The 13759-nt window shown below is 37.9% G+C and overlaps 1 protein-coding gene across 2 annotated transcripts in view; it reads left to right on the top strand.

Moving 5' to 3' along the window:
- The window catches only part of LOC140137714 (cholesterol 7-desaturase nvd-like), a 30191-nt gene extending 20366 nt beyond the window's left edge, over window positions 1-9825 (top strand). The window contains exons 3-7 of one of the 2 annotated variants that reach the window (XM_072159476.1): window positions 532-710; window positions 1587-1681; window positions 2519-2666; window positions 3696-3871; window positions 9510-9650. In XM_072159476.1, coding sequence (XP_072015577.1) covers window positions 532-710; window positions 1587-1681; window positions 2519-2666; window positions 3696-3871; window positions 9510-9525 — 614 coding nt within the window. In that variant the 3' untranslated portion in view covers window positions 9526-9650. Of the gene's footprint in view, window positions 1-531; window positions 711-1586; window positions 1682-2518; window positions 2667-3695; window positions 3872-9509 lie in introns of both variants that reach the window. The other variant, XM_072159477.1, reaches the window with a different exon arrangement.
- Window positions 9826-13759: the final 3934 nt, after the last annotated feature.

Below are 13759 nucleotides of genomic sequence, written 5' to 3'. Positions count from 1 at the left end.
CGACTACAAAAATTGAGAGGTTGTGATTTCTTTGGTGTTGTTCCTAATACGCCCGTCTAACTATTAAAACGCACTCTTATGTGATGTGATTTTGAATAATACTAGACGGATAAGAAACAAGGCATAAGGAATTGCAACCTGTCAATATTGTACTAGGAGTTGTACGGCGCTTTTCGGAGCCATCATTTCTTCAGCGGTCCTACAAGAAGTCTGAGCTATAGCCTACTCCTTATTACGACAGTTTGTTTCATAAGCTTGTCAACGGTGAACCTGTTGACATGGTTGAAGCTCTCAATCATGTCAGTTGCTCAGACCAAGAACATCAGGAGAGATACGTATAAAGTTTTGAGAACATTTGTGAATGCAATGACTTCATCAAGTCATCTAGGAGCTTATTAAGCAAGAATGGAACAGGGCACCTGTCTGACTGTCTCATCAAACAAGACTTTGATGAGACAGGTGATAGCGACATACAAACATTTATAATGATTTCTTATAACAAGTGTATTTGATTTGATTGTTTCGTTTTAGTTCCATCCTTTGCCAAGACGAAAGCGTGGAAATGCGTGGAAGTTAACGGCGAAATCATGTTGTGGTTTCACGCTGAGGGAGAAGAACCAGATTGGTTTCCGCCAGAAATTGAAGGAATCAAAAATGGAGAACTGAAATACCACGGGTTCACTGAACACTATGTCAATGCACATATTGAGGTAGGCCTACAAAAAATAGAATTATTTTTTAAAGTAACTATACAGGTTGCGGGATATGTCTACCTGCGGATCAATCAAAGACGCAACATAATATTAAAAACGATATAAAATTTTTTGTGTTTACTATTACTATCCTCTATCGTGTGGTAGATGACAGGCAGGTCCAATGTTTTGAGTAGAGGATACCGGCACATCTCATTCTTAGTCAGTTAAATATTATTCTAATAGTTATAACATATTTTATTGAGCTAAAATCATGTTATGCCGTCATCATAAACTACCCTTATTCTGAAATGAAGTGAATGCTTATTGAAAAGTATACTTCTTCCAAATCCAAAGCATACTTCTTCCAAATCCAAAGCCTCTCTTGAAATTACCAAAATATATATTTTATGACTTTTATATTATTCACCTATACAAATAAGATTGAATTTATGTTGTACATTGTCTGGGCTTTATATTTTATTTAAACAAGTTTAAGGGTAGACGAGGTATTGTTGGTCGAAGCAACCTAAAAATCGATTTTCATTATCTATATCAATATATTATTGAAAATTAACACCTTTATGTTTTGCAAAACTTCATTCTACAAATTGTATACTTTGCAAACTTGCTTAATCTATTGTCAATGAGTTATTTACGTTTTACAAAAGTGTTGTTGTTTCAGCCCTCTTTGCAACGTAACTCAAGAACCGCAGCACCTATAAAAGTATATCTGTGATATTTTAATTCTTCTACACGTTCGCTATGAATTGAGCAATGTAGTTTTTGCCAAAACTCACTACCATTCGTAAGATGCTGTGAACTACCAAATCACAACAGTTTAAAATAATTAATAACCTTAAGCAATCTTTCCTTTGCATTTTCCCTGAACAGGAGATTCCCGAGAACGGTGCGGATGTAGCCCACCTGTATCATTTACACACACCATTCTTAGCTGCTGGTAGGGATCTTAGATACCAATTCACATGGTAAGTTACACTCCTCCTGGGGAGGAGTATTCGAGATTTTTTTTGCACGGGGTTGTGTCACCCATCTTTCGGATGCTGACTTTCTACTATGTATTTTGTTTTTTTGTTTTTGCAACCCATCACCAAATTTCCCAAAATTGGTGCTTTTTAAGGAACATTTTGCCCAAATACACCCAATTGGTACATTGGTAAACATAAACATAAACAATGTGATTTATAAAGCGCCTTTTACAAAAGTAGGCAAAGCGCTAAAAGAGAGAAAGACAAGAAAGGAAAATGAGCTAATCAGTGGGAAAGAGGTGGGTTTTAAGGAGATTCTTGAAAGTGGTAATATTTTCTTGACCTCGGACAGTGGTGGGCAACTCGTTCCAAAGGCGCGGCCCCCAAGGCGCGATCGCCAGCTTGTTTCTTGCAAACGAGGCACTTCAAATGTGACAGCAGCGTCAGATCGAAGCGCATAAGATGTTTTGTGGGTCCGAGGTTGAAAATAAAAATAAGAAGAGATGTAATCAGGTGATTGGGTGTGAAATGCTTTAAATGTCTGGAGAAGACTCTTGAACTGTATTCTTTGGGCAACAGGCAACCAGTGGAAACCCAATATATACCAAAATCGCTGAAAAGGTAGACCTACCCCAAAACCGCGGCACATGCACTTGTAAACTCTTATGGGTTCAACCATTCGCCGTCGGCATGGTCAGACAAGAAAATATGATTGGGCAAAAAGCCTGTGCAAGCTTGCAGCAAGCATACACAATTGCAGCAAGCTTGCGGAAGTAAGTAGAAGCATACAGGTGCGTACAATATACGTTAAAACATATATTTTTGTTCTCCTTGTAGGGTATGGCAATGGATAAAACATGTGTGGGATGGCGGATGGACACAAGATGAAGATAATAAACATATTGGTATCCTCACGTTAGATCATTCTATAGCAGCATTTGGTCGCACTGTACCTTTAACAACGCTGAGAGCCAGAGCACACCAAGTAAGTCAAATGACTTCAGTTACTTTTCAGTATTATTTGTACATGTATATTCTAAACAGCTTCCCCACCGTAGTACTATATCATAAGGAAGAAACAGGAAAATGATTTCGACCGGGAATCAAACCCCTAAACCTGCACCTTAACCATTGGCCACACACATAATGGTTGCCACGCTTAAAAGCGTCATAGACCTTCTTCTGGCAAGTTTTCAAACACCATACTGTAATTCCATTATCTGTGGTTGCCCATAACTGGACATAAAGCGATGAAACGACAATTGCCACTGAATCCTCACTATTTTCCTTGTTATTTTGTTTGTTTCCAGTGTTTCCTTAGGTTTTCCTTGTTATTTACCCCTAGTGGTAACAAGGACACCTTTCTTTTGAAATTTGAGTAAAAACCCCAACGTTTTGGTGTTTATTCCATGAGTTTAATTCATTACATTGCCAACAATGACTGCATAGCAACTTGTAAATCACCGAGTCTTAGAATGATGACAAGTTTCCAAAATTTAGGTTGGTCATTGGGTATGTAATTCCTGTTAGTTTGAGCATTGATAAACTTATATATTACGGTATTGCTTTAAGCGAGGGATAAGTTGCGAATTAATCACACACATAATTCACCGTCTTATGACATCAAAACTGATCGTTGCCCGGTCAACTGGATCACGCTATCTGTGTTCGGAGCACGATCAAAATGATCACAATACAAACTCAATGGATTGCTAACAGATATGCAAACACAGTGCATGAAACAGTAACTTAGGTATTCTGTACGACGGCGAATATAATACAGAATAAAGCGATATTATTTTCGATGACCATAGAGGATGCATGAACATTTTATTGATAATGACACTTACAAAATGGCGTCTCCTAATTTTTTTATGGAGTCATCTAACACCAAAGCAGAAGCAAACGTACTAGTATATCCAGACAGATTATCATTTTCATTGTAGAAATTTAATACAACAAATTCAATATTTTTCTTTCTTTTTGCCTTCCCCCTTACCTTTTACCACCAAAGATTGGCCCAGGCCTGTGTCATCTAAATATCGATCACTCAGCTTTTGGGTACTCTGTGTTGGTCCAAACAGTGACCCCTGTGGAACCCCTTGTCCAAAAGTTGGTCCATTGTATTTATACTAATCGGAGGTACCCAGACCTCTCGCCAAGATATTTATGTGGGTTGAACGTGTACAAGTGAGTATGAGCATGCGTATAATGTTTCGCATGATTGGATATGTGCATGAAGGAGACCCGATAACTTGGTCATAACAACGTATAACAGTTGGAAATGCTAAATCGTGATACTAACATTGCTATTATAACAACATAGAATAGGCTATGTGACGTACTCTGTGGCTATTCCAGAAAATAGGTGCACACCCCCTATACAGGAGTAAATTTTCAATCAAAGAAATGTCCGGATTTCCACGTTTGCTTTCTGAAAACAACTGGATTTCCAGTTGCCAATGTTACTGGAAAAAGCTTGGAAATCCAATCAAATGAAGGGGAAATCACGGAAATGTTGAAAATGAGCTCTCAAATTGAGGATTTCTGATTTTAAACTATTTTTCTGCCGGATTTTTTTACCTTTGGGCACTTTAAAAGTCTGAATTTCCAACAGTCACGACTGGACAAAAAGTCCGGATATCCGAACTCCTCTATAGGGGTGTGCATCTATTTTCTGGAATAGCCCATTCAATTAACCTTTTAAACCTCTCGGCAAACACAAAATGTTTTTTTTTACGTAAAAACGTTTTAATAACATTTATATGTTTTAAGTTATATAAAGGTTGTGAAAACGCATCATATTACATTTTGTATGTGGGAAACACCACAACAAAATATATATAAATGATGTCGAATGAATGTTATAGCAAAATATTTTGCCGATTAGTTGTGTAAAATATTTTGGCAACACTTAGGCCTAATAATGTTAGAATGTTTTGCAGTAAGTTCTCAAAAGCATTATTGAATGTTATTAAAATGTTTTGTACGAGTATACTTTGTACCCCTTTTATCATCAACCTGTCATTTAAACGTTCAACTTAAAAAAAAAAAACCTTTTGCGAATGTTTTCAAAAACGTTTTGTGTTTACTGGGCTTGGTGTGATACTGGTGATGCTATTTGCTCAAGGTGTACTAACACGTAAGGGGTACCATTCAACGTTTTTCGCGTGTGGTTTACCGTTGCGACAACGTTTTTTCACTGCGGCAATATAAACTGGGAAGAACAACCCCCTTAACCATGTAATAACACAGTTAATGAATGATATTAATAATCGTGAAATTCAGGGGAGGACTTAGAGATAAAAAGAATTTATCGCGTCTGATGTCACTGTCAATTACGATCCTTGATTGGTTAACACAGGTTAAAGTCATAATGTACGATCTTTTTTCAGAATTTAGGCCTACCTTTATTTTTTTCAAAACCGATTTTTTGGCATATTTGTAATACTTACACATGTTATAACTTAAATCTATGAGCAAACTGTCAAATTCGTCCTATTTGTAGTAAAATGGGACGATTCTGTTGGTCCGACATAAAGTCATAATTTTTTAGATTATGACTTTATGTCGGCCACGATCGCAAACCGTAGTCTCGTACAAAACTAGCTTGGTTACGCTCCCTCCACATGTGGAGGGAGCGTAACCAAACTGGCCGCGTAGGAGACTAACTCTAAGGCCGCACTCGCTGTCCTGATCCAAATAGTGCGATATGTTTCGACTGATAGAGGTGAAGTTTATGATGTTGTTTCTTTGAAAATTCCCAATGTTTTTCGCGTCCAAATGTATTGGGAACTTTCATAATGATTGCATATTATCATTTTAGAAGAAAAAAAGAAAAATCTAAAAATTTAAAAAGATCGTACATTAAGGCTTTAATAGCGCGTAAAAGGAAGACCGGTCTATTTGGTGCTGATCGGAGAAAAGGAATAGCAGCAAATGGCGAAAAATTACGCATTTTACAAGGCAAAAAGCAGCTTTTCTAGGCATTGTTGACATGGTGCCTTCGCGAAAGAAAGTTTCCTACTATAAAGACCTAACTTTTGATGGGTTTGCATGTTTGAAGGTGCAAAATTAATAATAAGGCGCCCGGTTATTCCGCCGCGTTCAGCAAGTCATCATCACGACACTTGTAAACAAACCATGCTCGAGTTTGATTGACAGATGAGGTCAGACGCAATTAATTCTTTTTATCTCTGTCTTTCATTTTTTTTAAATATAAAATCGCAACTGAATACCCAGCGTTCGTTGTAACCACAGATTATAGAATCTGTGTTGTAACGGAAACTAATAACACGATGGAGTATACGCTGGCGAAGTCACGTAATAATCGGATTAACTACCATAGCAATAGGTGAAAACAATTTTTGAATAAACCGCGCTGCACTGATACGTTCACGCGGTACTCTCATTGAACCATATCATGCTGATCACTTGCACCTGTAAGATTAGTATCTTTGAAAAGACCAGTATTGTATTCAATCATTGATTGCAGACATACGCAGGTGATGAGTGTAACCTGCTTGTAGTGCAGCGCGATATGTTCAAAATTGTTTTCACCTATTGCTATGGTAATTAATCCGATTAATTACGTAACTTCGCCAGCGTATACATGTCATAAGCAATTAACATTGTGTCATTTTGTGAGAACACCGTACTTTGATCAGCTCGCAATCGGCGGGAAATGTAAAGGCTTTTACCACTACGCCGAAAAATATAATGATCCACATGATGAAGAGTGATATCGTTGACCTGGCTGGTCCATATTGTATGTGTTAAATAAAGTAGGCAAAGTATAGGACTTTAATTAATAATTCGTGATACTTCTGATGAGTTGTCACATGACAATTCTCGAAAGAAAATATATTGATATTAATCCGCGATGTTATAAGGCCCGCACAGTGTCAACACCCTGTATTATAAATATTTTTTTCATAGCTCCATACTCCGTTGGTGAAATCAATATCCTATTGTTGACATAGATTACATATGCATTGTGAAATACACGTGTGATCGAATATTCAATACAAGCACCTGGATTTTAGGTGAATGGGCTATTTGTGTTCCTTTATATAATTGTAATTCTCGAAATTAAATATATCACAATTTTAACTTACGATTTAAAAATCGTTACGCCAAAATGCGGTAAAAATTTATCCAGAGCCAACAGCAATGGTCGCTAATTAGTGTATTTAATTTCAAGTTAGTGTATTAAAAACAAAACCTGGGGGTTTCCTCAAAACAAATCTAATTTCCTTGTAATAGCAACACCATATGGGATACTAGAGCATGCGCAAATCGTAATAATTTGTAGAATAGAACTTGGTAGTATCTCACATGATAGTCGTACTATGCTTAGCCTGAGTCGCTCGGCCTATCTCGAACAAAATCGCCATGCGTAGCTATTGAAAAACGAGAGGATTCGCCGTACTATCACGGCAATTTTTGACACGAAGATATAGGGATGATGACGCTGTGGCCCGTTACGAGCTGATCAAACTGTAACTATACGCTAACAGTGCAAGAACTAACAAAAACAAGAAAGTCCACACTTGGTTCAGTGGTCATACTTCTTAATTGATTAAGAACATTCGTATTGATGAATGAACGGATAATTTTACTAGCCGAAAGCTGCCGTAGTTTGATGCCTAAGTCGTTTTCCATCGGGGAAGTTCATCTTGGGAAAACTCTTTCCGATTCCCGGTCACACAGGTATTATAAACACTACAAAAAAAGAAAGCCCATTCCGATCTTGTTTGAGTGATTTTCATAATTGATTAAGAAGATTAATATTGATATGCATGCAGAGAGTTTTGATAACCCGGTTTGTTAACCGCAGTTGATGCCTCCGGGAAACTGAAAGAGTTTTCCCAAGATGAACTTCCCCGACGGAAAACGATTTAACTCTAATATACTAACTTGCTTTCATTTGCATGTAATGCTATAAATCTAACAAATATCATTGCTTGCTTCTTTACTAACATCTCTTTCTGTAGACTGGACCTGGAGTAACGTATTTAAGAATATATTTACCAATTATTGGTGAAGTAGTCTTTATACACTGCGTTACCCCTGTCGAGCCGTTGGTACAGAAACTAACCCATTGTGTCTATGCACATCGATACGTTCCAAGAATATTTGCGAAGTTGATTATGTGGGCCGAAAGCGTTCAGGTAGACAATAGTGAAGCTGGGATGAAAAGCCGATGATCAATTAAAAATTTTGACTTTTGGAAAAAATTATATGAAAGGTCAATTTTTCGATTGATCATCGGCTTTTCATCCTAGCTTTATACACCTAAAGTATAATTATCATTAGATTTATACAATTTACTTCGAGGACTGATGGATTTCAAAAATATTAATTTTCAATCATTTGCCATAAAATGTGTATTATATCTCGAATTTCAAAAAATCCAAATTTTTTGATATCACAAGGACATTCCTCATTTTCACAATTCGACATGATGTGCTCTCAGGTCCCACAAAAAATACGTGAAAACGTCGCTATCCGAACCTTTAAAGTCAACAGAAAATTGCAAAATTTATCCTGCAACCATTTTTACGTTCGAGATCATATCTTCAAATCTGTTTTATCAAACGAGCTCTGGTTTTCTGCAAAGTATAGCTAACAGATGTAGCTTTCACATTATGTAAACACGGTCTAGTTGTTGAAAACAGATTGTAAAATATCATCACATTAATTGATGGAGCCCGCTTTTTATGGGACAACTTGTATAAATTGTAGATTATTCCCTTTTGTCTGCGCACACGTTGATCCGGGGTGTGGAAAGTTGACATAATTTTGTATTCTAAAAGGTTGACTTATCGCAAGGCCGATATTACCGGGAGCGCTTTCTAGGTACTTCCTCGTCTTCAGCCGATGTTGTTGGCTCTGATGTATTTCTTGGAAACAGCTAGAGGCCAACCGGATCAGGAAACATCTGAGCCAACAACATCGGCTGATGACGAGGAAGTTCTTCGAAAGCGCTCCCGGTAAGCGAAAAAAAAAACAGTGTTGAAGTTTACTTTGAATTACTCTCATTTAATTACCACTACATATGAATCTGCAATTCTATATAAAAAGTTTTTTAGAAAGCAAAATTATATATACTTCTACGCTACTCAAATTTGGTACACTCACCGGAGCGCTTTCACCGGGTCAACCGGCGTCTTCAGCGGATGTTATTGCTCTGAAGATTGTTGTTGCTAGTGATGTAGTACTAGGACACCTCCGATGACGTCACAGATGTTGATGACGTCAAACTTGAAGATGTTGTGCCGCCCCCTTGGTTCCGGGAGGTCAGGAGGTTGTCCCAGACAGGGTCGATGTCCAACCCTTTGTCACGGTTCAGTCTGGGTCTTTTAGATTGCTTCCAAGACCTTGCGAGGGAAGTCCTTGGACTCCCTTTCTAACACTTTTACGTTCTCCCAGTCAATCTGGCGTCCTTTGCTCCTGTCGATATGTTCCTTGATCGCTGACTTGGAACTGGCCGCTTTGAACTTGACATCATCAACATCTGTGACGCGTGACGTCATCGGAGGTGTCCTAGTACTACATCACTAGCAACTACAATCTTCAGAGCAATAACATCCGCTGAAGACGCCGGTTGACCCGATGAAAGCGCTCCGGTGAGTGTACCAAATTTGAGTAGCGTAGAAGTATAATTTTGCTTTCTATTTACGTTTACCGCTATGTATGAATATATATCATTATAAAAAGTTTTTTGTTTGTGTTTTAATACTGACACTTTTAGAATCCACAAAACATACCCATCATTAAACGTTGATGTTATGTCATTAATAAATTACTTTGAATTTTATTACAGATTGAACGTGATTTGATGATCTGGAACCACAAGATGTTCTTATCAAAACCTCTGCTGATGAAAGAAGACAGCACAATCAATAAGCACAGAAAATGGTACTCTCAATTCTACTCGGAGAACAGCCCTCGGTATACGTCGAGAAAAGAGGGCATGGATTGGTGATTGGCGTAGCAGTATTATTCTGTAGCATAGAATCAAATAAGACTGACAGAACGCAGCAAATGGGCTGTGCAATTATTATGTGTACCCCGGGCGAATTCCCTAAATGGTCTGCTAAGAATATTCCATCTTTTGCCACGCCAAAAAAAAAAAAAAAAAAAAAAAAAAAATTTGCCCTTCCATTTAATTTTTGACGTGCCAAAAATATTTGCTGAACCCAAAACCTTAAATTGTCTAATCACTTTCGAACTGCCAAAAATACTTGCCCCACCCTTTTGGCCTGCAAAAAAAACCCACTTTACTACTCTATATTTCACCCCGGGGTACACATGGTTATTGCACCCTCCCTAATGACTTTGTTTTTACTTATTCTCCGTTGTAGTGTGACGGTATACTGGTTCAACTGGTTCACGCTATCTGTGTTCGGAACCACGATCAAAATGATCGCAACACAAAGTCAATGGGTTGCTAACATGTGTGCAAACCAAGCACCATGGGCGAATCATGTAACATGTAAACCAATGAGTTAGGATTATGGGTTAGGGTTACGTTAGGGTTGGGGTTACATTATTCGAAACTCGACCCGACCCTCCAAGCGTGAGCCAGTAAGTTACGATTCGAGGGCGATAGCCGTGAGTCCGCTGAGTGACCAACACTTGCATGACATGATTATAATTCGACCTGAATTCTGCCAGCGATAGAAGGCCTAAATGTCTGATCGGAAATCCTTTCTCTTCAATTAGAATTGAACCGAAAGTGGCCGTTCCCTATACTTTATTTTGAGTAGTAATCAGGGGTGGTGCAATAATTATGAGCTCCCCGGTCTTGTGAATTATTGGGGGGGCAAAGATTATTTGGCAGGCCAAAGGGGGGGGTCAAGCATTTTGGCAGGTCGAAAGGTGGGTCAAGCGATTTATGGCAGGTTGAAATGGGGGGGGGCAAGCGATTTTTGGCACAGATATTTTGGGCACCATTTCTATATTACGCCCTAAAAAGTTGTAGGAAAATGTTAGGAACATATTCAAATATGCAAAATTTCCTAGCGCTGCGCTCGCATTATTATGATAAGACAATTTAAGGTTTTAAATTCGGGTTCCCCAAATTCTTGCTTGTGTAAGGGGGGAGCAAAGAAATTTTGGCACGTCAAAAGGGGGGCAAAGGTTTTTTGGCACGTCAACAGAAGGGGGGTATTTTTTTGGCACGGTCAAAGGGGGGTGGGGGCAAGCGATTTTTGGCAGACCATTTTTAAAATTCACCACCCCGGGGGTACACATAATTATTGCACAGCCCGTCAGTAAGGGGCCGTTCACAAACACTTGTAAGGGGGGGGGCTGATGTAAAGAAAATCATCGCAAACATTTTTCGGGGCCCCCCTTTACAGACCTCAAAAATTTCAGGGCCCCCTTTCTGACATGAAAATTATGGATCAACCCCATAGAAAAGCATATAAACTCAATTTTTCCAGGCCCCCATTAGAAGGGTCAAACATTTTCAGGACCCCCTTTTTGCATCAGCCCCCCCCCCCTAACAAGTGTTTGTGAACGGTCCCTAAAGTGGCTACTTTCTAATCAGTCCGCCCTCTACAGAGACGACATGTTGCCATATGTATAATAGCGATAGGAAAACAATCGAGAGGGCGCTATTACACTTTTCTACTTCAAATCCGATTGTTTTTCTAAATCCTATTGTGAGAACTGCGACGTTAAAAATGTCAATTTTATGTATATCGGTAAACAATTTTGTGTATAATATTTCTAGATTATGAAATAAGTGCATTTGTTTTGTAAAACAGTCATACTTTCATATCATTTCCGTATAAAGTGTAGGCTAAAAATATTAATCTGCTATTAAATCGACATGTAAAAAATGGTGCCAACGGTGATTCTAAAGGGCCACATGAGCTGACGAACTGCAGATAAATGACTATTAAAATAGAGTTCCTCATCGTTTAACTTTCAAGGGATAGGCTCAGTTCCTATAGCTCGCTCCGATGAAACAAAATTGCGAGCTGGTTCTATATACATTATATTACTATAGGGCCTACTGGGTGTATTTTAATTTTTTTACAATTTGAAATATTTTTTTCGACTATCAAAAATGTTTTTTTTATTTTTTTATTTGGTGGTGTGAAGCATGATGTCGACCAGTCAGGGTTGTCAGTGTGTGATATTCAAAGCTTAGCTTTTGTTTTAAGGTGACAGTCAATTTACGGTGGCATACATTCACCTGGGCCAATCAATATACATTGAGCAATATTAGCAATTCAAGATATATTACACCACACTAAGTAGCTCTAAGTAGGCCTATATATAATAACAGGGATTGTCTCTATTAATGCAAATCCTCATTTTTTGGACGTAGACTGCAAAAACAGCAAAGCAACACCTAGTAATAAGCACTTCAACACTTCATAAACACTTGTTCATAGAGTGAAGGTTTATGGGGTGTTAATTTATAAAACCTAAAATAACACTAAAACACGTAAAATATGAAGATGTTTATGTTTTTAACACAAGATAGTGTTAAAAATACATTTTAAACACTATCTTGTGTTAATAAACAAACATCTTCATATTTTAACGTGTTTTAGTATTATTTTAGTGTTTATGAAGTGTTGTTCTCCTGTTTTTGCAGTGTATATGCAATTATTCTGCTTTCTACTGACACATGAATCGGGTAAACAAAGATATATTTTACTTTTATCCTTGGATTATTTGTATGTGTAACATTTTTAAAGATACTAGCTATAAAAACATGGCAAGGATAAATTTCACGCTTAATACCACTTGTAATATAAGCCGTTTCCACGCAAATTTAGACAAAATTAATGATTCAAGTATTTTGTCATAAATGAGCATAAAAGAAGAGTTCTGCTGCAAGTTTGTCGATATTGAACCAGAGGGGCTAAGTTGCACCAATAATAGGCTGTGGTTCTAAAAGAAAAAATTGTTGACGAATTGTTTTGGCGATTTTGACCCAATGTTTTGCAAAGTGTTGCGACTATGAGGGGGATTATCCTCGGTTCCCCTCAACTTAATGGCCAATAGAGTCGTATTTGCTGTAAAATTTGTTTGGTGAGCTATTAATTAGCGAGCCGGAATTTTATAGCGGCACCCCCTTTCAAAAACCTGGGACCGCCCATGATGCAGTCATGTCTACAGTAGAATTCATCTCGACCTTTGCAGGACCCCATTAAAAGCTATTAAACCAAGATAACACTCATTGAAACAGCTCAACTGATTAAATTGGATCTTCTCTGGTTGTGCACATGTGTCTGTTTTCATGTGCGATATCGCAATAAAGCTGGTATTATATCTTCAGTTGGGTAACCGATTATAAAGGAAACGAAAGGAAACAATGGTATGTGTACCTTTGTTCACGAAATGAGACAATGGCCTGCTTTTTGTAAACCAGCATTCTTGAAAATGAGCAACATAATGATTGTTGACTTAACACGGTTTGGAAATAATTTCTTCATATTTTTGGTGTTATCTGTCGTTTACATATCCTTCCTAAAACACAAAAGTGCGACCCTCTCCAAACACCTAAATTAGCTAAAATTTAGGACATGTTACAAAACTATATTTTCTAGAATTTCATAGAATAGTTTAAATGTAGCTTGTACCGTTTTTTGTGGCATCCTTCAGAACGGAGCGGTCCGTTACCAATATAGCTCAATATTTTCGGTCAAATCTCCATTCAATTAACACGGGGAGTTGGCTATAGCTATGAGCTAGCTATGCTTTGCCCTCACTCATATTCTACGAAAGTGCGACCCCTTCTGAACATCTAACCTAGCTGTAATTTTAGGTCATGTTAGAGAAATATATTTGCTAGAAGTTTGGAGAATAGTTTAAATATTGGCCGGTTATTTTTCACACAGTGATGTTAACTCAGGCAATGCCCATATACCTATAACATACACTGTTTGTAGAGGTCACGCGTCAATGGTGAGAGCACTGTGTATTGTGTATAGGAAAACGGACAGTAACTGCAGTATGCGGGGTATTAACACACGTCGGTTAACATATTAATGATCGTATTAGATAAATCAGCAAATATTACAAACTTGCTTTAAAGTGGGCCTACCC

The sequence above is a fragment of the Amphiura filiformis genome, chromosome 17 (genome assembly GCF_039555335.1).
Source record: "Amphiura filiformis chromosome 17, Afil_fr2py, whole genome shotgun sequence".
Classification (NCBI taxonomy): Eukaryota; Metazoa; Echinodermata; class Ophiuroidea; order Amphilepidida; family Amphiuridae; genus Amphiura; species Amphiura filiformis.
This window is presented reverse-complemented; position numbering and strand designations above follow the sequence as displayed.